The sequence below is a fragment of the Thunnus albacares genome, chromosome 2 (assembly GCF_914725855.1).
Source record: "Thunnus albacares chromosome 2, fThuAlb1.1, whole genome shotgun sequence".
Taxonomy (NCBI): domain Eukaryota; kingdom Metazoa; phylum Chordata; class Actinopteri; order Scombriformes; family Scombridae; genus Thunnus; species Thunnus albacares.
Window position 1 is genome coordinate 8,595,682 of NC_058107.1, and position 27,956 is coordinate 8,623,637.

A 27,956-nucleotide genomic window follows, 5' to 3' on the forward strand; every position below is an offset into this window, starting at 1 on the left:
TTGCGTAGGTACATAGTCAGACCTTGAAAAGTCTGTCAATTCCTTTAAATCTCGTCCTAAAACCTTTCTTGTGATCTTTCAGAGCACACAATTTTTATTTGAAATCATAATCTCCCTTTCATCTGTTTCATCTGAATGGCTTTTTCTCTAATTAGAAACATAGTCAGGCAAAACAGACTGTTGGCATGTCTGAAGCTGTTTCAGAGTTTCACCAGCATCATAAAAGAAAATGCACCCCTGAAGTGGTGATAATTTGCCTGCTGTCAATGAGAATAGAGAGTGTAGAGCAGGGAGAGTTTGACTACTGGAGCTGCAGAAAAAGAAGTCCAAACAAATCTTGAAGTGCTCCATTTTGTACTACATTTCCTGTTTCTCACCTTGACGATGTGTTGGAGATTACTGCAAACTGCAAGAGGAGCTTGATTCTGGCAGCCCTCATCTAGCCATTTCACTGTGGCTGCATCCTCTTTTACCATTTCTCCCTGCAGTATTTAAGACTGATCCACTGGCAAATTAGTGCCCTAAAACATCCATATCTTGAATCACATCATTTTTAACTGCATCTGGTACTGCATCTCCTCTGTAGTTCCCCAGTGGTGGAACGAGTTACCAAACTCTGTTCGATCTGCAGAGTCTAGGGCTGTAGTCAACCAAAGAAAATGTTGGTTGACTAAAATCGTACATAATATTTAACTAATCTATTAGTCGCGCGGGGGGATATAACGGGACAGAGTGCACAGTAAACTCGGCAGCCACACATTTCTCTGTTCTGTATTTCTCTGTTTAGCGTCTTCGGGTTATGCTAGCCCATTGTTGCTAACTTTGGAGCTAACCTCCTTCACTTTTCCAGCATTTGGGGAAACAACAGACGTGACTTTTTAGCATTTATTAACTGACACACTGTAGTCTGTACTGTACATTTACTGCCAGACTGACAACTTACTACTAACCTTTTCCTCTGCTCCGCTCGCATCCACTGTCATTTCTCTGCCCCTCGCTCTTTCCTGCTCGCTACGCAAACATACTCCTTAATGGAGCCATGCGACCAGTGGTTTCCCAGGCAACGGCAGAGGTTGACTTACGTACCGGAACAGTGCTGCACAGAGACTCCCAAACGCTGTTGATTTCCGAATGAATGGATATTCATTCGGATATCAAATATAAAAAATTTTTTTTTTTTTTGGCCTGGCGGGAGTTCTCGTTCTGACATTATGGAGAAACACAGATTCACTAGCAGAGTCCCTCTCAATCTTTAAGAAAAGACTAAAGACCAAGCTCTTTCGCGAACACCTCTGCACTTGATGAACTGTAGGGTGAAAAAAAACAAAACAAAAACAAGAAAAAACAAAACAAAAAAACATACTTCTGTGCACTCTATGCACTCTAATCATTGCCGTGTAGCACTGCCTGTTGGCATCTATGTCCTATCCGGCCCAAACTTAAGCTTTATGGCACTTACTCGTGTTGTTGTCTCCTGACTAGATCCTTGCTTGTGTTGTATCAGTCTCATATGTACGTCTCTTTGGATAAAAGCGTCTGCTAAATGAAATGTAATGTAATGTAATGCAATGTAATCTTTAGAAGTTAGGTTATAATAATAAAAGCTTTTCAGTGGTTTGCAGATGAGACTTAAGTATTAAGAAGCAGCAGAGAGAGAGAGCATAGATAGTACTGCAAATTAGAGTGAAACAGAAAACAGTAAGGCTGTGTTTAAGTAACAGGAATGAAAGAGGGGAAGAAGTAATTTTGCCTAATAGTTGATGCCCACTAACTGCCTTTGGGTAAACAAAAAAAGAAGACAAAAAAGTGGTTTTGCGTCTATGTCAATGATATTTTGTAGGTGCGCAATGCCTCTAACATGCTGCTGTTTTTTGAATACTGCATTGTTTATGCTCCATACTGACATGCCATTGGGTTTTCAGAGTAACTTAACACAACTCTGATATGACTGAAAGCAATAAGGCAGATATCTGAAAGTACAACCAGGGATGTAGAAAGAAACTTAACTTCAAACCACAAAAATTTAGTTAGAAGGTACAAAAGTAGCTGAACACACAGTCTTTTAAAACGTCTTTCTCTCTGGTCTCCAGCACAGACACACAGGTGAGTCTGCAACACACTGCTTGTTTGAGGGTGGATGGGTGGGGGGAGCATGCCGCAAACAGGGCCGCAGCAGTGTGGCTCGCCACAGTTGTCCCCTGCTGTGAGGCTGTAGTGGAGATGCATTTCATTGTGTGTTGGTTTCAGTTGGTTCGGTGTGGCCAAAGCGGACCGACCTGGGCTAATGGCGAAACCCTATAAGCAAAATATACAGCCGGAACCCATCAAAGGAAAGCTACAATGCCAGTTATTTTCTCAATGCAGATTTGTCAAATTTTAATGTAATTTGTTAATTTGGATGATCACACATTCACTATTTTATTATTCACTTAGTGTATTGCTTATTCCTATATAGGACTTCTTTGCTCAAATGTAGCTCCTCTCAAATGGTTTAGGTGGACAAATACCTGCACCATCTTCAGCTGTCTGATGAGACTTTGATGGACGTGTCAATAAGATTTCGAAGGGAGATGGACAAAGGCCTGTGCAGAGACACCAACCCTACAGCTGCCGTCAAGATGCTGCCCACTTTTGTGCTCTCCACTCCCGATGGAACAGGTAATACGCCTTTCATATGGGAAATCTCTGGATGTAACAGGTCTACTGAGCACAGTCAACCCACGTTTGACCCAGTCATATGAAACTGATGTCTTAGGTTATTCTCTGGTCGTTTTCATTCACTCAGGTCAGGAGCTGTAGTTCCATGCACATCACTGCAAAAACAAAATTATATTATGCAAATACAGTAAATTCAAATGAAGTTAAAGGGTTAATATAAACTTAGCACAAAAAGTAAGGAAATTTGTGTTTGGTAGATTATTTCGTTGTTGTAACAGTGCTTCTTGGCAATAAATCTTACACTGTTGGAAAGCCTGTTTATTTCCCTTTTCCCACTAGCACAAACAGCATGCCCAAGCTGATCCCACAAGTGTTCAATGGGGTTGAGGTCAGGACTGCTGGCAGGCCAATCCATCCTCCCCACTCCCAAATTCTGGAGGTAGTCTCTGATAAACCCCGCTCTGTGGGGGCGAGCGTTGTCATCTTGGAGGATAGAGTTCAGTCCCAGACTGTGGAGATATGGGATTGCCACTGGTTGCAGAATCTCATCTCGATATCTCTCTGCATTGAGTTTGCCTCCAATGATGACAAGCCTCGTTTTTCCAGTGAGGGAGATCCCGCCCCACACCATCACACTGCCTCCACCAAAAGTTGTTACTCTATCAGTGCAGCAATCAGCGTATATAGCGCTCTCTGCGTCTTCTCCACACCTTGTCCTGATGATCCAGCTGCCGCAGGCAGAATCTGGACTCATTGCTGAACATAACGTTCCTCCGCATGTTCAGGTTCCAGTGAATGTGTTGCCGAAACCAGCGCAAATGGGCCTGACGGTGAAGGGCAGTCATGGCAGGCCTCCTGGCAGCCCAATGAGACCGGAGATTGGCTGTGTGCAGTCTGTTCCGGATTGTCTGGGCAGAGAGCTGTTGGCCATATCGTCCTGCAAACCTTGACTGCAAATCTGCAGAAGACAGTCTACGGTACCTAAGTGCTGACAGGGTGAGCATATGTCTCTGACATCCCCCGTCATATGGAACTTGGCCTTCACTTTGGAGATGGTACTAGGGCTCACTCCAAATAATGCTGCAACTTTTTTTTGTTTTGTGGAACACCAGCTTGAAGTTGCCCTATCGCATGGGCCCTATCCAGATCAGTCAAACGTGGCATGTCAATTCTTGGAGCAGACACCTATTGACCACTGTCGCAGGGCCCATGCTCAAAGGTGCCTGATTGGCACCTGATTGCCAGCATGTGGGGCTACCAGAAGCTCAAAACAAGAGTCAATAGCAACAGCAAAATAAGCTGTTTGGCATTGGCAGAGAAGATTTAGCAAATTTTTCATGGGCGCAACCCACATACTCAGCTCTGCTGCTCATCCTGCAAATGCATGTTCCTTACAAATGTGGCACCATTTAAAAGAGAAATAAACAGGCTTTTCAACGGTATAAGATTTATTGCCAAGAAGCTTACTTTTTTTGCTAAGTTCATTTTCTCACTTACCTCCTGTGGTAACTAGCTACGCAGATAGTCTGATGGTCACTTTTGTTCACGTTTTTAGATGTGACGAGTTCAGTCAAACTGCAGTGGAAAAGGTAGTTTGGGGTTTTGTCAGAATTTCAACATGCTTGAAAGAATCAGCCTCATACAGAGCGAAGGGGCAGCAGTTTTGCACTGCAAAATAATATGATTCTGTCTGGTGATTCAGTCTTTACAGAATACATCAATGCATAAGTAACTTTCTGATCACACAGCTTTTGACAAACACTTACCTTGACTTGAGTTAGGCCAGGAGTGCTATGTGGTTGAAGGTATTTTTTAAGAGAACAGTGAAACAGAAATTTTACGGGATTTATAACCATGTTCACAGCATAAAAAACAGTACAATTGCATACTGCTGATTTACATTGATTTCACCCACAGGCTCTTGTTTTCCCATGTCAGTAATGTGTTTGCTGTGACTGTATTATTATGTGATTTTAAGGTACTCTGTGGAGTGGAGGGCAAATCACTTTTTTTACTTGTTTTTTGAAGGAAGGGGTGGAATAGAGGATAATACTGAGGTATTTGACATGAGAGACTACTTGAAGAATCTCTCCTGACACACAGATTTTAGAGTTGCAGTCATATGCTGAATGCATCGTTGTAAAGATTATACATTATAACATTTAGACATAAATGTTAATGTCTATTCTTCTTAACATTTAGACATAAATGTGAATCTTAAAGCCATTTAGTGGCATTCATCAGAGTTTTCACTGATTGACAGTTGGAGGTGGTAAAAAACGCACCTATGTACCAGCAAAAGGTGGAGAAGAAGAAGACTGCTAGCCTTCCTAATGTTTCATGAGGAAGGAAAGGCATTCAGCATGTTTGTTCTTGGATAACCTCGTTAAAGACTTACCTGCGATTTAAAGTATGCTAACTCTGGTTAAAATTTGAATTCCTTGTGTGTGATAAGTGATGTTGCATGAAATATTTTTTGATTGTTTTTTTTTATCAAAAGAACAAGGTGAATTCCTGGCCCTCGACCTTGGTGGAACCAACTTCCGAGTGCTCCTGGTCAAAGTTATGGCTGGTGGCAAGCAAAAGGTTGAGATGGAAGATCAGATTTATGCCATTCCTGAACACATCATGAGAGGCAGCGGGTCTGAGGTTAGATACATTACACATTACACACAGATAATATGTACTGTACACCACAAACAACAGTATTGTTTTTGCTGGCCACCTGTGGTCTAGATGCACTACCACAGAAGCAAGAAACACAGCTGTGCTGCTCTATGTATGTATGAATGAGACCAACTATAACACAGTCAGCAGGTCACAGTGCAGTCTCACTTGAATTAAACTGACTATAACCAGACTATAATAAAAAATCTGTTATCAGCGTCTTAAGTGTGGAGAACCAGGATGTACAACAATCATAACAACAAAAGATGATTAAGTATCACTTCCACATAATTAATAGCTAAGCATTAGTTAATCTGTAGTAGATAAGACATTACTGTGCAAAAGTTTTAGGCACTTAAAGTAAAGTGAGGATGCTTTCAAAAAGAATGCCATGAATAGTTTTTATTGATCAATTAACTTCATAAAAGTTCAGTTAACAGAAGAAACCTAAATCAAATCAGTATTTGTTGTTACCACACTTTGCCTTTAAAACAGCAGCAGTTCTCCTCGGTTCACCTGCTCACAGTTTTTCAGGTACTTGGCAGGTCAGTTGTTCCTGCATCTTGGAGAAGTTGCCACAGTTCTTCTGTGGATTACGGTGTCTCAGCTGCTCTCTCAGCTGCTTCTGTCTCTTCATGTAATCCCAGACTGCGTCCTTGATGTTGAGATCAGGGCTCTGTGGGGACCATAACATCTGTTGCAGTACTCCTTGTTCTTCTTGTTGCTGAAGATAGTTCTTTATAACTTTGGCTGGATCTATGGGGTTGTGGTCATGCTGCAGAATAAATTTGGAACCGATCAGACTTAAGGCATCATTTTTTAATCTTTCATTGTACAGTTTCAGACAAAAATCTGTAGTTAGTAGCTTAAACTGTGTTGCGTGTAAGACCATATGTTGCCGTTGATTAGTTTTATTTCAGTGCAGAAGAATTGGTAGTGGTATTTAAACAACCACACCACATACTATGAATGTTACTACTATTAATGATAATCATAATCATAATAGTAGCAGTGATTGTAGTTATAGCATCTATGCATAGACACACGCACACACACACAGACACACACACAAGCAGACGCTATACAGAAAATGAAACCTGCAATTTTTCAGCTCTTGGTTAATAAGAAAAGTGACCTTTTCTCTGTCCTGTAGTTATTTGACCACATAGCTGATTGTCTGGCTAATTTCCTGGAGAAGTTGGGCATGAAGAATAAAAAGCTTCCTCTGGGCTTTACCTTTTCTTTTCCCTGTAAGCAGACCAAGTTGGATGAGGTGAGTGATTTTAAAAATCATTTTGTCTCAAGTAATATTTCAACCATAAGTGATTACCATTATCTTGTAAACCTCATGTTGGTGAAAACACTGGTGACGTTAATATAACATAGTGAGTTTTAGTGCAGCTTTGGCCTTGTCCAAAACAACAACTGAAATTCATACCAACTTTCCGTAACAGGTTTTTTATGGGGAGGATTCTTTTAGATCCATCAAATCAACCAGAAACTTATTGGTTGTATCATTGCACATAATTATTTAAAATGTATATCAGCTGTAAAAGACAGGGTTATATGAATAATCCTCCTCATTCGTACTTTATAAACACAAAACAGTTGAAACAGAAACCAATGCACCAGTAGGCAATAGGAGTATACCAGTGGCTACATAATTACATCATGACTGAAGGGATGAGCTGGAAGAAGCTGTTTTATGAAAGTATTGGGTCTGAGATTTTGAGTCTTTAGCATTACTGGACTGTCATGGATATTTACTGTTTATATTTTATCCTATACAATATTTTAAATCTTCCTTTCACCTACAATTAATATGATTATTAAATCTTACAAAAACTAAAGAGGGAATTTAACTGTGGTAACATGCTGGTCCGTAAGTCATCATCTTATTACTTCACAACTCAAGTGGATTAGTGGGTTAGGGGTTACAAGTGAATGAATATTAAATTAAATTACTTTTTACATTACACAAAAGTTACACATACACAAAAGTGCGATTACAAAATGGTGGCTGGTAAAGAAAAAAAAAAGAGTGGCTGGTAAAATTTTCAAATCGTACAGCTGTATATCGTAATAAATTTTCATCTGATACACCAGCATTAGAGTTGGGCAAAAAAGCTGATTACTGTTGTCTATTCTAAAAGATCTGGGAAAATAGTGCTCTTGGTCAGTGTAGTTGCTTTTAAATGTATTGTCCTTACTCTCTTTGAGATAGTTTTGGAAAATCATAGCTGTTTATCTTAAAGGACCAGTGTGTAGAAATAAGTGGCATCTAGTGGTGAGGTAGCAAATTGCAACCAACTGAATACCCCTCCCCCTTCCAAGGGTGTAGGAGAACCCATGGTGGCTGTGAAACTTGCAAAAAACATGAAAGACCCTCTCTAGAGCCCATATTTGGTTTGTCTGTTCTGGGCTACTGTAGAAACATGGTGGTGCAACATGGTGTGTATCTTTGCATCCCGTCTGGATATTGTGTTTACTCATTTTAGTATGTGACAGTTGTCTTAATCTGTTTATATTGTTTATTTATTGTTGTAACAATGTTTATGCTGCCCTCTTAGCCAGGTCTCTCTTGAAAAAGAGATTTTAGTCTCAACAAGACTTTTACCTGGTTAAATAAAGGATAGAAAGAAAGCATCAAGTATTGCTTGGTTTTTATGAAACATGGTTTCTAGATTTATATTTTAATTAGCTATTTTTGTAACAGTTTGCTGTTTGAATTTTCTAGTCAACTTTAACTTTTAACAGAAAATGTAAACTTTGCTTTTTGTCAATTAATGATCATGATGTTCACTCACAGAAACCTTTCAATTCAATGGTAAATTGCAATGTCATTGACAGAGGTTTTTTGAGTTAGTAATGTGTTATCTACTTTGGTTGAGTCACTCGATCAGGTTGTTAGTTGGTAAGGTCTCTGACAGAAACCATAATATTATCCTATATGAGGGTAGATGAGTGACAGTTGTGCAGCATCAACATTCATAACTGACACAGTGCAGAGTATTTTGTATGTACTTCAGTGCAATTAGGGATGATAGTGTTGTGGCATCATGTTTGATTCCCCAAAACGTCAGGAAAAAGGCTTCTCTCTGTGGTTTTAAAAAAAACAATCACCTAATTTGTTGATTATTACAACTAATGGACTGACCCAATTGCTGATGTGTTTCAATGTGAAAATTTCAATATACTTGTACCTTCATCATATAGTGGCATTATACCTGTTGTAGCATCCATTCGTTATTATTCTAACTACCAATATATGCTTGTTATTTGCAGTGAAAGTGATGTAGGCTAGATATCCATCTGAAATCCACAATTCAATCAATCAATCAATTTTTATTTATATAGCGCCATATCACAACAGAAGTCATCTCAAGGCACTTTTCACATAGAGCAGGTCAAGACCGTACTCTTTAATATACAGAGGCCCAACAATTCCCCCATGAGCAAGCACTTGGCGACAGCGGTAAGGAAAACTCTCACAATTGAGAGTGGCAAAACAATGTTACTATATTGTCCAATATTTAAATTCAAAACAGATGTTTAGCCTCCTGAAATGAAACTACCACATAGTGTTGATTTTGTTCTATGCTTTGTTTCACTTATATTCAGAGTGTTCTGGTGTCTTGGACCAAAGGCTTCAGGATAAGTGGAGTAGAAGGACAGGATGTGGTCAGCCTCCTGAGGAAATCCATCAAAAAACGAGGGGTAAGTGTTCCACAGATCATTTTCATACATTTCCTTTCCAAACTTGTGTGCATTTGCACAGTGAGCTAAACAAACCTGGTAGCACTCACTGAGAATCAGCAGGGTGTACCACGAGTCATTTAGGACTCACTTTTGTCGGAAGTATTTCACTGGGAGTGAGTGAACTCAGTCCTGTTTCCAAATCCCACATGACAACAGGACAATTGCTTACATCACCTTAATTGTGGGCAGATTTCCTGAGAAGTGTGGATCAATCACTGGTCCCTAACATCACCTCTGAAGGCCCAGCCATTTTGTTCAGTAAGCAGTATTTATGGACACAGTGTTTACTTGTCAGCCTCACTTGTTCTGGATCTAGGGTGTAAGGAGCTTAGATCGTTATATTTTTCTTCTACTTGCACAGTTCTGTGTGTAGTTGGCAACTACCATTATGACCATTGGCTGCACATGTTTGATACTCACAAACACCTGGGGATTAAGGTAAGATGTAGGAACGTGCACAGCATTAATTTCAATGGCAGCATGCCTGCTATCCAACATCCATTCTTCTTAAGTGATTGGCGAGTTTGCCCACTGTCCCGCTGCTTTGCTACTACTGATCATGTCCTAGCATTATCGCCAGCAATGACCCCCACGGATTATGCTTTGAGTGCCTGAGTGGACGAGACCATGCAGAGAGGGGTGTTCAGCAGTCACCATCCTGCACGGACTGCTGACAACTGCCACCAGCAGTGGTAGGACAATTTTCAACACTTAGAAGTGATGCTCAGCTGCGAGGAGAGCGAGTTGGAACTTGTTATCGATGACACTGAGTCCCCCACTCCAGCTAACAACATACTGCCACCATACACTGCCCCTGCGTTCTCAGAGCAGCCGGCGGTGGTGCGTTCACCGACCACCCCACTGGCTCAGCTCTAGCCACACCAACCCCTTCTCTACAGTGATGCCCAGAGGTGTCACAGCACTGTGCCGGTGTGTGAGTGCTATGTTTGGCGTGATGCTGTTGTGGCTGCCATTACTGTTTGGTTTCAGAACAGCACACATAACGCATTTCTCTGATTGTGAATGAGTGTCTGTCGTTCCCACCCACGACAGACAGAATCGCAGCATCACTGAACTGCTGCATCTTGCAGGCCTGTGGCGTCCACACAGACAGCATTGCTGCTGCGGTGCTGCTGTTGCCAGCTCTATCTTTCTACGTAGAGTTTGACTTTGATAATGCCCATCAATAATCTTTCTTAATCTTTTATACCATTTCATTATAAATTTCATTTATAATTTATATATTCATTTTCAAACATTTATAAATGTTTAGTTTAGACAGAAAAAGATTAAGAAGGGTGTGTTCAATTGTGAAAAATAAATAAATATGTGAGGTGAAAGTGGTTTTCTTTCTGACAGGCATGGTGGGGTCTGGTTGGGGCTACTTCTGGTTTTACTTTTTTTTTTTATCAACTGTATTTATTATTCCGCTAATTAAACCCCATTGTCACCACTCCAAGTGAAGAAAATCCCTCCAGACGACACAGAGTTCCCCAAACAAGCCAAACACACTCCAACAAACAAGAGCTGCTGCCACAATGTTTAAAGCCCTGTGTGTGCAGGAAATGTTTCAGCTGTGTTTTTCAGTCATCCGTCACATGCGCCTCTGATGGAACAGATGTGCTTCTATTTGACTCAATGCAGCTGTCTACACAGGCCATGTAACAGCTCGCATTTTACTACACTTAATTTGTTTTCTTCTCTTTTGCACACATAACTCTGGGTTCTGAGCGCTGCTTAAAACGCAGACTCAATATTGTACATGAACGCATCCTGTGTAGACACTACTCTGCTAAAGTGCTGCTAACGCTACGCCTCCTGTGTAGAGGCAGTGTAAAGGGCAGTCAAAGACGTCACTGATCCTCCCAGCAAAGTGCATCCACAATGACCAAACTCCAATCCAGGTCAACCTTGGAAACAGCCAAGAATTTGCAACTTTTTCCAAAATATTTTTGAGGTCCTTTGATAAACTAAATTATCAACGCTCAGCCCACTAAATTTTTATTTTCACTTGTGTTAAGAACAATTTAATGGTAAAATGCAAAAAATATTTTGAAGATAAAACTTTAACATTAAAAACAAAGCTGAATTTTTTGTTATGTTGTATGGTCCAAATCAACCATATTTTGTACCTGTTTGAATGTAATTATTAGTGACTTGTAATCCTATGAAATATTGGGAAAATGTTGTCTATAAACTTAATATAGCCCAGCAAATCATATCTGTAAATCAGGGGCTCTATGCCTATTACCAAACTTCTAAAACTGTATGAACTTTGTGCTGTTTTTAATGTTTCCAATTACAATGAATCTCATTGCAGGATTTTGACGTTGACATTATGGCAGTTATCAATGACACAGTGGGAGCCATGATGACCTGTGGCTACGATGATCGTCATTGTGAAATTGGCCTTATTGTGGGTGAGTTAAGTCTAACTGTGACTATAAATTAAATCACAAAGATTGGCGAAGATCAGTGGATCCCACCACACCACAAGCGGGAGCTTGCATGTGTTAAGTGTCTTGTGAGATGGTTACTGTTTAGTTTCACATGGTACCTGCATTTGACTGTACTGAAGAAAACAAAGATTAGAATGTAAACAAAAGAAACTGTGTGGGCTAGTTCAAGGCAGCTGAAGCATTGAAAAAGAATTGATTGAATCCATACAAGAGATCAGACATGCTGTCAATGCCATAAGCTTTGCTTATTTATTTTTACCATTATTTGGTATGATTATGTGAATTGTATAAGATTGACTTGAACTGTCTTGAAGAAAAGAAAGAAATTTTGAATGAGAACTGATTAGTAATTAATATGTCAAACTGACATCTCATCCCTCAAGGAACGGGGACCAATGCCTGCTACATGGAGCAGATGAGGAATCTTGAGCTGCTGGATGGTGACGAGGGGCGGATGTGTGTTAATACGGAGTGGGGCGCTTTTGGAGATGATGGTGCCCTTGAGGATCTACGCACTGACATCGACCGGGAAATAGATGCAGGCTCTCTCAACCCTGGAAAGCAGCTGTGAGTGTTTTAGACCTTCAAGTAGTGGCTTTATATACTGCAACTGGAGACAGCCTTGTGTTGGAGACACCATTATATCTCTTTTTTGTTATAAGTATATTTTTATCATACTGTTGTCTATCCAGTCGCCCTGATCAAAATCCTTTTTTTTTGCATCCACTGAAGCTGTTATATTGCCGGTATATTGGGTTCTTTTAATGTGAATACTCTGAAGAGTATGAGTCTGGTGTGGCCAGGGTATATTGGGTAGTGATTAATATTTTTAGTTGCAGTGATACTGACCTGCTTAAATCATCTAAATACATTTTTATGTCTGTATTAATGGGTAATGTTCACATGTGTGGACACTGAATCTGTGGCGCAGATTTGCATTATGTTGATAATGCATAATGGAGCTGGAGAGGCTAGAAGTGTTTGTAGCATTCCGCAGTGAATCAGTCTGGGATGTATTCCTTAAAGCCAGTTTAGTGGAAACTCTAGGTTGTTACCCTGAGATGACAGAAACATTGGGTTGTCCTGTCCAGAAAGAGAAGTGACTTAAACTCTGGGTCAGTTACTGCAGTAACTTACTCTGTGAACCAAACTTGCTCACTGGCAGGATTACTTCAACAAACCCTGAGTTTGTCTCTCTCTCTTCCCTCCTGCAGAGCCTGAAGCAACTGTCAGACAAAACATTTCATTTCCTCATTCATTCAGTCCATATCAAAGTGCATATTGAAGCACACCTGCGGAGGTTTACTGTATGTCAGAATCAAAATCCCGGTTGGATATTAGTTTGTTACACAAGGACTATCTAAAATTACCGCTTTTATGCGCTATCAGTCATTTCTTTGAGCATTGTTCTTTGCCCTCACATTCAAATATTACACAGTGTGAATTCACCCTCAGCTCAGAATAAGATCTATGCATGCCCTTTTATAACACTGTGACTCCGTGCACATTGATTGGATAGCTGTCAGGTTACTAGAGCAGCTCCTGGACTGAAATGTTCAGTGTACATGAGTAACCTTAAGTTCAAATAAAAAAAGTCTGTATGAAGCTTTAGACACATAAGATCAATGAATAATTATCTCTATCACTCATGATGTGATGGTTGCACTAATGTAACATTCCTATCATAGTTTTCATATGATTTTGAAGATTATATGTTAAGTTATATGTTATGTTAATATTTCTGAGTGAGCAGGATTGTGGTGCGCCTGCAGACATTAAGATTTATTTTAACGATCTAAAGCGCACGTCTGAAGCGCATGGCGAAAGTGCATTTAGGGTGTGTCCAAATCCACTTTTGCTATTTTAACGGGGGAAAAATTGTTGACGGGCCAGGCACATGGTTCAAAGGGGTTGTCCTTAGTCTCTTAATTAATCATGGGTGTGTTTTGGGCGTAACATGCAATAAACCGATCAGAGTGTCATCTCCCATTCCCTTTAAGAGCCAGGTGCACTTGCACCTTTGTGAATTGCTATTATGACGGCGCATTTGCCAAGTAGTAAGAAGGAACGCTTCTCTGCAGAGGAAACGGATCTGCTCGTGCGCAAAGTGAAAGTGCACAATCCATAACGAGCACACTGACCCCTGCTGCTCCTGGACCCTCCCGTGGCCCCAGACCACCAGTTTAAGATCCTGTTCATTAATTTGTTATGAATGTATTTTAGTTTGATTTTTGAAAACATTTTTTTAATTACAGCTTTGGTTTCTTTAAAATAATTTTGTTCAGCCATGGAGTAACAGGTCAAATCTGCAGGGTTTTAATTGCTGAAAGTATGGAAACCTGATCACTGTACTCTCAAAAATGTTAAAGAATATTTGTTAAATATAAATATTCAAAAATTAAATCATTAATTTTAATCGTGTAAAGAATCATTAACACAGTTATCAGGACTTGATCAGCAGCTAGAAGCTGTGCAGATTTATTTCCTTCGTTAGTTTTCACCTCATTTATTTCCTTGTGTTCCTCATGTCATCATGTATTGATGCAGCAGGAAAGTCGATCTGTGTCTGATCCGTTGTTGTCCACCTGTTTAAATACCTACATGTATTGCCATGATTTGGTCAAATAATTAAACAAATGAATCCATCATCACTGCGATTAGTTAATTCTGATAAATATTATGATTATATTTTTTAAAATATGTTGATGTACACAATAACAATCTTTCACATTGTAATCCTTTTATTTGTCATCTTTTGTATGTTTGTGCACTGCTGCACATCCGTGTGTGTGTAAAAAGCAGAGTGCACGTGCCTTTTGCACCCACCTATGTAGGCGTATATTACTGTCTTGATAACGTGCCCTCAAAAATAACAGTGAACACTGCGCCATTCATTTCAGACCAGGTTTTTGTTGGTCAGTAGCACAATCACTCTCTGTTGCCTCAAGATAGCAATGCGCCAACAACGCACCTGACCACACCTCATTTTAAGACCAACACGTGCATTGGCACTCTGATGGACGCAAGTGTATTTGCTATTTAAACAACGTGGGGGCTGGATGGGAAAATGACAACTGTGTCAGTCTTTACATAACAAAGACACTTGCGTCGCACTTGGCGCCACTTTGCGCCAGGCGTAAGATAAGGCCCTAAATGTAGTTTGAAAGTGAGGTTTTTTTTTTAGGCTGTGTATAGTCTGAACGTGTTTTAACAGCATTTCAGTGACGATGTTTAAATTTACTTCATTTGGTGACATAGTTGAAATATAGTCACTGAATGCCATTGAGCCAAGCTCCCAATAGATGTTTAAAACACATCTGTGGCTATGGCTCAGGAGGTAGAGCGGGTTGTCGGAAGATCAGCGGTTTGATTCCCGGCTCCTCCAGTCTGCAAGTGTCCTTGGGCAAATACTGAACCTCAAATTGCCTAGACTAGAAAGGCACCATACAAGTACAGTCCATTTACCATTTAAAAAATGTAGCTACTCTGTATGAACCTTGATGCCTTTTCAACTGCAAATCACAAAACCCATTATTACTGGACAGGCAATAACACAACATACTACTTATCAGACTAACAGTCTACTTTGATGACAGACTTCTCTCTTCATTTTATGCTTTTTGTGGAAGGGTCATCTGCAGCGTGTTGCCCCTCTTTTACCCACATCTCTGCAAATCTCTGAGTAGGGAAGGAGGCAAACCCTGCTCCGCTTACTGCATCATAACGTAGCCTAGACGTGGCAACATCTTTATTGTGACATGAGTGCGAGCGATGACAGTCAAAGTCCATTTTTGATTTTATTGTTATTTGCACTAATGATGCTTTACTTCGATTTTTTTAGCCTATTTTTATTACAGATATTTTATATGGTCTGTGAGTGAAGCAGCATAAATCACTATAAGGAGGATGAATTTTTGTCACCACCAGGGATAAAAATAACTCAGCAGAGGCAGGGATATATTGACCAGAGGGGGGGAATCCCCACCACCACACCCTAGTTGTAATACGGTAGATTATGCAATAGGCAAACTACCTCTGGAAACAGAATGACAGCACTCAAACGTTTTTCATATTTATTCATAAAATACAAATCATGTGTGGAGAATCTGAATCATGAATGATTCCTGAAAACACTTCATTTCTCTTTATATGCCAAAAAGTTTTTCTTTTCTTCTTGTCTTATTTCCCATTCCAAGTACATCTGGGCTCAATCAGGAAAAATATACAACTATACAGTCCCACACAGCTGCACAGTCATGGTTATTATTACTGGTCCTATCATATCCGCCTAAGCCTGAAAAGCTCTGTTCTGTAGCTCTACCTGTTGTCTCTCACAAACTAATCAGAGTGTAGATTTTTATTTATAGTTGCTTTGCTTCCCCGTGTCCATTCTGCTCTTTCACTAATAAACTGATTTTCATCATTCTTCATTTGTCACATTCTGTGACGGCCTGACACTGCGGTAGATGGATTCAAAAATATTCAGGAGGAAACAGATTTTGTGAGTTGTGTGACTGGGGTGAAGTGGAAAGTGAGCCTCATTATCTTTTTGTACTTTACAACTTACGATCATCTAAGAGAGTTTCCCAATTTCCCATGAAATGGCTCGACAAAACTATTAAATATTCTGGTGTACAGATGATCAAAAACTGGAATGGCTGTGTCATGGAAATTGTCTGAAAACACTAAACATACATATAAAGTAATACACAAAACACTGCTGGGTTGAAGATTAAAAGATATTATTATTGTACAATAAGGAGACAGAACACACAAAGATTTGCATCAGTTCATCTGTCTCACTATACAAAGCCAAACGGACCTTTTTATAGTCTTTAGAGACCAAGAAATGATTATTGATTGGTCAAATCTTACAAACTTATGGATTACAGCCAATGGCAAACAGCCATGAGATATACATTTACATGCACATGTATATTATACAAGGGTCACATTTCCCCAAGACTCAAGAAACCAAGGGCCCCAAGCCAGATATGGCCCTTGTCCTCTTAGCATGTTTTACTCATACTAGGACCCAAAATGTTACCTTATTTGGTCCTAAGCCAGAGGGAAAGAAAGGTAGGCCCCATCAGGAATAGCAAGAAAACATTCCTTCCCCCAGACACACACAACAACAGAGGAGAGAAGTAATGTTTGATATACATTTTTATATTAAAATGATAAGCCAATCCTTTGGTCTTTCATTACTTTTACAGCTGTGTCAGTAAAGCTTGGATCCAGGTGTTTTCACTTTTTTCGTCAGCACATGTCCTTTGCAACATCAATTCATGACTCTGTTTATGCGTCTCTCAATGGGGAGATGCAGCTGCATGTAACACTATTTGTTAAATCAATAGGATGGGCATTTGATTTTTGTGAGGGGACACACAATGCATTGTATATTTGACACAAGTGGAGACGCATTTTAATACCAGGTGTGAACAGATGTACTTTAAGCTGTCCGCTTGTGATCGGATCACTCAAGACGCATGTTAATGCCAGCTGTAAACAGGGCCTGAGTCTTTGTAGCTTTTGATTGACAAGTGATGTTGATGAAATATTAGACTAACAAGCTTGTGATGCTGATTGTTAGCAAAGATGCAGCTGTGTTCATCAGCGTAATTAATAACATCATTGTTTTGTCTTATTACTGCCAGTCAAATTCTGACTGCTGACCTCTGATACTTGAAGGTCTACTGCAGTGTTAAGTATCACACAGGAGTTTTGATACATCATTTGATACTGATGAAGTAAGAAAAACTGTGAAATGTTGCACTGTCACAGATTGTATGTTTGTAACTGATTGTATATTTAAATGCATCCTCAGATCTTGGTTATGGCCAGTAGAGTGAAAGGGCTTATTCAGAAGTTTCCTCTTTACAGATGTATCAGGGGGTGGCTTTGTAATACTTAACATGAGTGATATGATGAGGATTTTACATGTTAAAAAGTTCATCTGCTAGGCTGTGAATTTCTTGCATTTATGTTTGTATGTGCATATACTGTATATATCCATAGTATTTTGGTAAGTAGGCAACTCCAATAACCTAATTACTTGAAAAAAATAGTAAATATGAATGTGACATCATTTTGTTGTTCTTTTCTGCTTGTTAATGTGCAGGTTTGAGAAGATGATCAGTGGGATGTACATGGGAGAACTTGTACGTCTCATCCTGGTGAGAATGGCCAAAGCGCAGCTGCTGTTCCAGGGAAAGACGACAGCAGAGCTCCTTACCACTGGAAGCTTCAACACCAGCTACATCTATGCCATCGAGAATGACAAGTTAGTTTGTGTACAGTATGTGTGTTTGAGAAACTCAGATGCAGTAGTGATAAAGGTGGTGTTGTATGAAGCAGAGTGTCCTCTAACACCCTGGTCACACATGGACTCAAAGTAGCAGGCTCTCTTGCCTTTCACAAGCCTGAAGTTTGCGAATCTATTTAACATGTAATTTACCTACACAGCTCTGATTGTACTTTTTTTTTCTCCGTTGCCACTACACTGGGGCATGATGAAGTAATTTGTTTTCTGAGCGAATTGTTTGCGTGGAATGTTTTTCTTATTCAAGTCCTGGTTGCCCATTTAATATATATTTATATTGAGTATGGCAGCCGTTGACTGAGACAATCAGCTTTTCTTCTATTTTGTTTGAAGTATTTTATGTAGTTGAGTGATGCACAAAACAGCTAGGCTTCTGTTTAACAAGCACGATTGGTTATCTCTAGGCTTTGCTGGGTGACTTTTGACCCTTAGAATTGCAATAGGTGAAACCAGGATGTTATGTATAGATTCAGTACACAGTGAATGGCAGCCTGTTGTGCCTGCCCTACAGGGCTGAGTCCATGTGTGTGAACAGAGGTTATAACTGAAAAAAACTGCAAAATACCTTCCAACTTCACAACAAAAGTTGTTTTACTCTGACTTGGTTTTGTACCACTTGAATGAATGGTAGGACTCCACAGACAGTATCAGCATATGGTAGTCAAGTTGGTAATTGCTAACCTAAATACTTCAAGGAACATGCTTAATGTCTTCTCCTCCCTCTGTTTCATATGCAAAAGTAAGAAAGGCCTGAGAAGATTAGTTTGCATTCCTTTAAAATTAAATTAATATCATCTTACTTGTAGGCCAGTGAAGAATCGCAGTAGGCATAAAGCAATAATTTACGTGCTAAATGAGCTTAACACCAACATTTCAATATAGGGTGTGTTGATAATAAGTTTTAAATTTTCCATCCATCCATTATTTGTAATAACAATAATTGTCTATGGTGTTCAGAATTGCTCTAAGCAGTCAAAGTTACAGAGATAGTGATTTCTATTTTTCTTTACCTGCAGAGACGAGGAAGGTGTGGCGAGTGCTGAGAAGGTGCTCCGGGGCCTGGGTCTGGACCCGTCTGTAGAGGACTGCATAGCCACTCGGAGGGTGTGTCAGATAGTATCTACACGGGCCGCACACTTATGTGCTGCCACCCTAGTGGCTTTACTTCGGCAGATCCGGGATAACAAAGCAGCTGAGAAGCTGCGTGCCACTATTGGAGTGGATGGCTCTGTCTACAAAAATCATCCAGAGTAAGTCATCCTGAGCACCATCACATCTGTGTATTTCATAAATACACACATACAGCTGAGCACTGTTGAGTACAGGGGTTGAAGTTCTTAGGCACCATGCCTGATTTTAAGCATACAGCAGCTTTAAATTCATATAATACTTAATTCAATACATTGTACACATTTCCTGCCAGACAACTTTTCAGGCTCACAAATCTTTTCTTGCTTTAATCGTTGTGAGTAGAAGGATCATACATTTCTGCAGAGCTTTGTTCTTAAAGTGAATTTCAGTACAGGTGGGAAATGGAAACAAGATTGAATGTCAACCTCAACAATGTGGTAATTGATAAGTAATTATTGTATGTTAATATTATTATAATATATAATAATAGTGGCAGTTGGTACACAGTATACTTCCATCCCTGCCGAATACTATCACTACCATCACTGCTGAATGGACACATTCACTATTCATTCTGTATACCTACATTTTCCTGAGTACACAGAGGAAACCCATGTGACACATGGTGAACATTCATTGTGTCATCCTCTGCATCGTCAGAAGTCAATACAGTCAGGCAAACAGCTTATGGACTGTATGAGGTCAGAAATATTATATATAATGGAGTGCCAAAAGATCCTTATTACTTCCACATTCAGTGTAAAAAAACAAAACAAAAGAAGCACATAAAAATCTATGGGAGGTGAATAATTTTATATGCCAGCTAGATTTCCTAGTTGCCTCGGCATTTTATCAGTTACTATTTCAGTTGACAATTGCCATGTGTCTCTGTCTAACTGTTTATCTATTGCCTACTTGTTGCTGATGCTCTACCTGTTTGCCATTCCTGCTTGCCCAGTATCAACCGAGCAGCAAAGAACACTGTTCCTTACAAAGAAGCGAGCACTCACAGCTAAAGTGTAAAAATCTACCCAGTAGGCTGTTTCACACTCCATAATGTGGCCTGCGATTAAGGCTTATTGACACAGCAGATATTGTTTGTGCAACAAAGGGTTAGAAGGTAAATTCATTTCTATTTTGAAAGGCTTGTGTGATAGTGGAGCGAGAGAGAAGGTCATAGTATAGTCAATATAGCTTTCAGTAGCTTAAATAGCTTACATCCTCTTGCGAGTGTGAAAGTGCACAGCATATACACATTATTTAATACCAACCTGGTCCCTTTTCTGTCCATTGGAATGGGTAACTAACATTACAGTCAAAGGACGGCACAATGTTGATTTGTCAAGTGGAAAAGAACTAACAACCATTTTATTTTGCAAACAAACTGTTAAAATTGATAACATTGTAAGTTTTGATAATGTTGTATTTTCTGATGAGGAACAAAAGCAGTCTAAAAAGAATAAATCAAAAGGCAGTAGAGTTTAGTAATGCAATTTTTCCATCATAATGAGCCATCTTGTTGCATTTGTTCAAGACGTGATGTAAGTTGGCATTATTACACCTTAAACATTCGTTAACCCTGCCTGTGTAAGAGTTAATGGAACGTATCTCCTTTGGCTAGGTTTCACAGGAGGCTCAACAAAATGGTACGGCGGCTTGTGCCTGACTGCGATGTGCGTTTTTTGAGGTCTGAGGTTGGCAGTGGGAAAGGTGCAGCCATGGTAACAGCTGTAGCCTACCGTCTTGCTGCTCAACATGCAGAGCGTCAGGGCATCCTTGACACCCTGCGTTTGAGTCGTGAGCAGCTGCTGGAGGTGAAGAAGCGAATGAGTGAGGAGATGGTGCGAGGCCTGTCGAAGCAAACCTATGAACAGGCGACTGTGAAGATGCTTCCCACCTATGTCCGGTCCACACCGGATGGAACAGGTATCTTTAAGAGAAAAACTGACCCTCCCCCTGACTTGTTTTTAAGTTAAGTTTCCTCTTTTCTTGAAGGCTTTCATATATGTATTCAGGGTTATTCTCTTTGTTGTCATCATCAGAGCATGGCGACTTCTTGGCTTTGGACCTTGGGGGCTCCACTTTTAGGGTGCTGCTGGTGCGAGTACGAAGTGGAAAGAGACACAAAGTAGATATGCACCACAAGATCTACAGTATCCCACAGGAGACCATGCAGGGCACAGGGGAAGAGGTAAAATATCTTCAAAACAAGTTCTTAAGTATTTCACATGTAAGCAAAAAGTAATTACTATAAAAGCTGTAATGTGATGTGTTTAATGTGCAACAGTGGAACACAGTTCATTGCACTGAACACCAATTTGATTGTTTTATATTTGATTTTAAAGAGGACCTATTATACTCATTTCAGCTCTAAGTTTTTATTTTTGGACCCCACTAGTGTAGCTTCGCTTGATTCACGGTTCACAAAATTACTTATTTATCTTATACCGACCCTTTATGCAGCCCCTCAGTGTGCACAGTTTCTCTTTACACTCCATTTTAGGTCCTGTCTCTTTAAGGCCCCCATCCAGATGAGCCCACTCTGTCCTGATTAGCCAGTTTTACGTATTGGAGTTGTTTAAGGTTACCGTCAGTGCAAACCTAACCTTTCCTGCTTCACTGCTTCAAATTAAAAGCTTTTAAATGACTAAATAACAGGAGACGTGTTCCTCACTGAATTAGCAGAGCTGCATTAGTGGCACTAAAAACTGGTCGACACAACAATATATGGAGATATTTGGAGCTATTTGTTCAGCGGATCAGTTAGAAATAATGCAGGGAGGGATAGTACAAGCAGAAACAGCCATAGTGATGATGATGTTTGATGATTAGCTGCAGACGACCAGCTCACCTCCAACAAGTAAACTACTTATTTAACTTTGCTGTGCTGTGTAATGGAGTCATGGTTTGGTGTAACTACTCCCGGAGTGGAGCAGCGGACTCGTTCACTGTGCACGGAGCAAATGTCCTTATAAAGAAATCCATCACAAGCCGATGTTGGTTTGGGCTAAAAGTAGAAAAAACCTATGGAAACTTAGCATTCAGAGCAGTCTGAAGCCAGTGCTTTTTGCACACAGTGATTACTGCTACATACGTTTACATCATTATTTAACACATCGGCCACTTTTAAGATCAACAATACATATGTCTGAAAATAAGGAAAAGCATAATAGGTCCCCTTTAAATACAATTTGCTTATAAAGATATTTCTCTTGAGGATAGACATAGTACAGAAAAATGTTCTTATTAATGTTGTTGTTGATTAAGGGACACGTATGGTAGTTATCATTTCACATAGCATGTTGTATAGTTTCTAAGTAATATCGCCTAATATCGATTCATTCTGTGAGATTCTTTGCTCCACACAGTACACTGAGAATAACACTAGAGAGAGAGAATGGAACTCAATAGTCACCTACTGTATAGCAACATGCTTTTCTCCCCTCTTGCACTGATATTTCTTACTTGGTATTTATAAATACCATGTGTAACTGCTTAATACTGTGTACTGTATTTTTTGCAAAACTGAAGGTAACATATGTGATAGAGAAAGATACATTGTTTGTAACCTGCTAATATTTCTGTACATTTTTTTGTATTCTCTGACTCTTGTGTTCCAGCTTTTCAGCCATATTGTGTCCTGCATCAGCGACTTTCTGGAATATATGGGCATGAGAGGAGCATCCTTACCTCTGGGATTTACATTCTCCTTCCCCTGTCAACAAAGCAAACTGGATCAGGTAATGTGCTACTCAATATTCCTTAAAAGTGGAGGATTAGCTATCCTACATGCAGTACCAGGCAACAGTTCCCATTCTCTTGGATGAGAAAGTGTGTCCAAACATTTGACTGGTACTGTTTGTCATATTGAATCTACCTGTATTTTTGCCCATTTTCATGCACTACACACTACTGTCTATCCTCTAAATAAGTGAAACACAATGTTTTTACTACTGAATTTTAGTTGCACATGTAGTTATTGCATAGACAGTTGTCCTTCAAAATACTTTGTTTCACTACACTTAGAAAACACAGGGACATGGAGTGGAAATTTGACCTAAAAGCAACATTATCTACCTTGTCGGTCACCAGGATTGGCATGTTAAGCTGTTTCATTATTTCTTTGGCCATACATTCATACCATATGGCTCTTGACCTTCTGTAAAAGAACATTAGTCTGTTAGGTAGAGAAACCAGAATGGAATGTACTCTCTTCTTTGAACCTGTCAGCGCACTGTGATGAGGAGCGCAAAAAGCCAGCCTAACACCGTGTCTACACAGAAAGCACATTTAGCAGAGCAGCAGCAGCAGCAAGAGCTTTGTCTGTGTGTCTACACAGGAGGCGTTCAGGTAAAGTGTTGAGCATAGGTCACCCGCATTTTGGAAGTGCTCAAAGCCCAATATACAATGACAGCAATAAGGAGGACAAATGGAGGAAAATAGACTTGACAGACTAGAAAGCTGAATTGAGTAACATAGAAGCTTTCTGTTCGTCAGATGCACATGGCACGGACGACAGAAAAACACGGCTGAGACACTTTCATTGTAGAAACAGTGTAAATCGTGCAAGCACGGTTTTCACAATGACATATTAACTTGAAAAGTGGGAGCAATCAGTGAACTATGGGGATTATCATTTAGCTTATGACAACAATGTGAAGCACTGCACTATGAATTTGAAGTAACCCATGAATCAACACCTCTTAACTTTCTAATGTTTAAAACAATGCATAATTCAGCCATTTGTTTTTACAGAATAATGGATTGTATATGTGAAATGTAACATTTTCAGATCAGCTGCCTTGTTTTTCCAGCTTGAAAACATGAAGCCAAACCTGAGGACAGCCCACCACATGGAACATACATCCAGTCAAGTATAGGAAAGGTTCATGTTGATGATTTAGTGAAGGAAAGCACTTGTAATCTGTGGTTTGGTTAAAGGGCTGGTAATTAGCCTGCAAAATTATTTTGGTGAAAAACTAGTCAATTTATTTATCTTAATGACGTTTGAAATTTAACATCTGGGTGTAAAGCAGGTGTAAAATCTGCAACACTGATTTAGCAGAGAGAGAGAGAGAGTACAGCAGAGAGAAACAGTGAGAGAAAGATGCATTACAGTGACAAGTGACTTTAGCAGAGCTTTCTGCTCTGCAACACAACATAAGACAAAAGCGCAGGAATACAACAGTCTGATATTTTTCAGGTCCCTCCCGTCTATTTTTCCTGACTTTTAATTGCTCCCAGCAGCTCCAGTCCAGTGTGATTTGATTGAGGCAGCCAGTTATAGTTATTAAGTAGACTGTTAAATTCTTATATTATCTATTTACAAAAACAGTCCCGTCCAAGGAGTTCAAAAGTTTCACCACAGATTTCAGAACTCACTCAATCACTGATCTTTTTGTTGAGCTGACAACATCAGGATATTTAACTCTTGTTTCCTCACATATAGTGTTTCTCTTGCATGATGAATAAATGCGCTCCATTCCTTTCCAGACTTGCGCAACGCATGTGAAGACAGTCTGGCATTACCTCTTGCTTAAAGGCATTTTATGCAAATCAGATGACCTGTGCCTCGTGTTGTTTACATTTGTAGTCTTATTAAATACCCTGCTAAATTAAAAAATTGTGGTGATGCAAAAGTGTGGGCCTTTGACAGTAATTTACAACATGCTTAGTAAATAAGTCTGGCTGTAAAGGCCAAACCCTGTTACCACTGTTTGACCTGTGCACTTCCACTGTGCCTCAAGTCACAAAAATACCAAAAATCTATTGATGAAGCCCAAATAAGCTCCATGTGTGCCATGTGAATGCACTACATGTGTCTGCACTTTGATTTATGAAGATAAGTCCAATTATATTGCTTAAAATGCAAAAGTATGTAGTGAGAAAATTCAGCATTTAAAAAATGTTATATTTTGTTGTTAGTGTGCAAACAACTGGAGAAACTGCAAAGTACTTTAATCAAACCACTTTGTACTGGTTGATCAGAAACAAAGACTGTATGTGAACACATCAGAAAATCACAGTGCATGAGCATTATTAGACTGTGGCTACATTTTAATCACTTTTTTTTTACTTTTAGATGAAATCACAAGGAAAGTAACAAGGATGGACAAACATATCAATAAAACGGAAAGTAGACAATGTGCAATGTGCAGGCTCAATGAAAGCAATCACAAGCAGGCAGAGAACAATTATTGACAAGTTTCTTGAAGTTACAGAGGTACAGGTGTTTTGATTTTGATGTGACATTGCAGATTATTCCATGAGATTGCTGCGCTAACAGCAAAGGAAGTCATTCCTACATGTTTGGGGTTTCTGAAGCGTCAACCAGTCACTGGAGCGTGTTAAGTATGGGCCAGAGAGCCAGAGCAGCAGGGATGAGATATAAAATGTCAATTTCCCACTAATGGCCTTGTAGATAAATAAGTACCAATGATTATGACGGCTCTCAGTCAGGGAAGGCCAACCAACTTTATAATAAAGAATGCAATCACACACACACATAATTTAATGCTGTCCTTTTTCCAGGGCATTCTTCTGAACTGGACCAAAGGCTTCAAAGCTAGCGGCTGTGTGGGAGAGGATGTTGTTACATTACTCAAAGATGCTGTCCGCTGCAGAGGGGTTAGTACACACATCACAAATACATTCTCAGGAATTTTATTGAGAAACATGGCCTGTGAATGTTGACACTTCAAGAAAATAATACAAAGTTTATCCACAGTAGAGAATATTGATTACACTGACTTATATTTACTCACACTACAACAGTGTGTACCCTGTCTTTCATGTAGCCTCCTTTCTCACGTTGATTATAACAGTAGCAACCCACCTACCTAAAGATTCACATACTCCATTACACAGCACAGCAAAGTTTGACTGCAGCAGAGTGCATGTCTCAAGACATTGTAGAATTGCTGTCATTGAAAATGAAGTATACACTGCTCTCAGTCATTTATTTCCTCTTTGTTTGATCATCTCTATTTCCTTATAGAACTTTATTTTAATTACGTTTTCCTAAATGTATGCCACCAGTCAAAAGTTTTAGGACACCCCCATTTTTCAAGTTTTTATTTAAAGTTTAAGTAGCTGAAGTCCAGTGAATAACCTTAAATGGTACAAAGGTAAGCGGTAAACTGCCAGAAAAAAAAAGTTTAGATTACCAAAAGCTGAAAAATAATGTAAATTTTGGAGTATCAAGTAATGGGTTAACAACTCACAGCTTTCTGTAGCAACGGATGTAAAGTAAGCTTTGAAATTTGATGCAAACAATTCCTACAAGTGTCCCAACCTTTTATTAATTACTTACAAAGCCTCTGTCTGTATAAAAACATGGAGGAGGAAGCATGATGGTTTGGGGCTCTTTTGCTGGATCCAGAGTTGGCGACTTGCACAGAGTAACTGGCATCCTGGACCAAAAGGGCTACCACTGCATTTCTGAGAGCCATGCAGTCCCCTCTGGTCTAGGCCTAGTTGGTCAGGGTTTCATCCTACAGCAACATAATGATCCCAAAACATAGTTCCAGACTGTGCCACTGCTACCTTGGAAGAAAAGGTAGGCTTAAAATCATGGAATGGCCTGCACAGTTGTCGAGCTAGTTTGGGATGAACTAGACAGAAGGGTGAAAGCAAACCAAACTGCAAGTGCATCACATTTCTGGGAATTTCTGCAGCACTGTTGGGAAGAACTTGCCAAACAAGATTTGATTTCCATTGTAGAAAGAATACCGCAAGTGTGTTCGGCTGTTATATGTGAAGAAGGTGGCTACTTTGATGAGTAAAAAATTTAGATTAAACTTTTTGAAACAAAAAGATTCCATGATTTATTTATTTTTTTAAATCTCTAATTGTTTATTTGTTGTGATTTAATTTCAGTGTACATTAAGACATTTAACAATGTACATTTAAACCTCATTTTGTCTTTTTCCCATGAAATAGATCTTAAGTTGCAAAGTTAAATTTAATCAGTCATTCATCTGAGTTAAAGGATGAACCCTTGCCATAACGGGTTAAGTCAGCAACCAGCCTTGAAGGTTACTATATTGTACACAGAACCCCATATAACTCAGGAGATTATCTGGACCTTCCAAGCAGGTTTCAGGATGTCTTTCAACATATGCAGTGTTTATTTATTTATTTATTCATTTATTTTTACCAGAAATCCTTTATTAAAGCTACATTCAACTGTTTTCAGATATTTTGACTTATAGTACCTCTGCTCAGATTTAGGTAAGGTATAGGTATGCCAGGAATGACCTGAGGCCACCAAACACTATGTAATAATAAGAATGATAAAAGTGTACTAAAAATAACAATAACAAAACAGCAACCAAAACATGTAAAAGAGGAACTAATTAGAAATAAAGAAATACAGTATATGCATATACATACATACATTTACAATCACGACATTCTGTAAAACTAAAGTAATTATCAGGGCAAAAAAAAACAAACTTCTATTCACAAAGTCACCTGTTCTCCAGTGATGAGTGCAAGAGGCTACACCAAACCAACAGGATGAATTTCAGTGCATTTGATATGTAACTACTTAAAATGATAGGCCTGCTATTCGTTAGCAGTCCTGAATGATAGCTGGAGTGGATATTAGTGCAAACAATTAGTCTTGTATTACAATTAGTGTGTTTCCAGTATAATAATTTCCATGTAAGCAATCGTCACTGTACTTGCCACTTTTACTTGTAACAGTTTTAATGTTTTTTTAATGTGTTTTAATGGAATTGATCGACAGTTGTCAGCAAGTCTTTTGTCACTGCTTCCAGGAATTTGACTTGAACTTTGTGGCAGTGGTTAATGACACGGTGGGAACCATGATGACTTGTGGCTATGAGGATCCCAAATGTGAGGTGGGACTCATTGTAGGTAAGTCTGTCTACTCCCCACCTTCCTTTGGAAGCAAGTCTCTTTGTCTCTTTATAAATATGAAAGTAAATGTAATA

General features: G+C 39.4%; 1 protein-coding gene across 1 annotated transcript in view; it reads left to right on the plus strand.

Moving 5' to 3' along the window:
• The window catches only part of hk2 (hexokinase 2), a 46,011-nt gene that overhangs the window by 9,016 nt on the left and 9,039 nt on the right, over nucleotides 1-27,956 (plus strand). Inside the window, exons 2-14 of the mRNA XM_044364773.1 lie at nucleotides 2,496-2,658; nucleotides 5,159-5,307; nucleotides 6,479-6,598; nucleotides 8,947-9,042; nucleotides 11,405-11,504; nucleotides 11,927-12,110; nucleotides 17,665-17,826; nucleotides 18,882-19,115; nucleotides 20,618-20,922; nucleotides 21,039-21,187; nucleotides 22,617-22,736; nucleotides 25,528-25,623; nucleotides 27,780-27,879. Coding sequence (XP_044220708.1) covers nucleotides 2,496-2,658; nucleotides 5,159-5,307; nucleotides 6,479-6,598; nucleotides 8,947-9,042; nucleotides 11,405-11,504; nucleotides 11,927-12,110; nucleotides 17,665-17,826; nucleotides 18,882-19,115; nucleotides 20,618-20,922; nucleotides 21,039-21,187; nucleotides 22,617-22,736; nucleotides 25,528-25,623; nucleotides 27,780-27,879 — 1,978 coding nt within the window. The remainder of the gene's footprint in view (nucleotides 1-2,495; nucleotides 2,659-5,158; nucleotides 5,308-6,478; nucleotides 6,599-8,946; nucleotides 9,043-11,404; nucleotides 11,505-11,926; nucleotides 12,111-17,664; nucleotides 17,827-18,881; nucleotides 19,116-20,617; nucleotides 20,923-21,038; nucleotides 21,188-22,616; nucleotides 22,737-25,527; nucleotides 25,624-27,779; nucleotides 27,880-27,956) is intronic.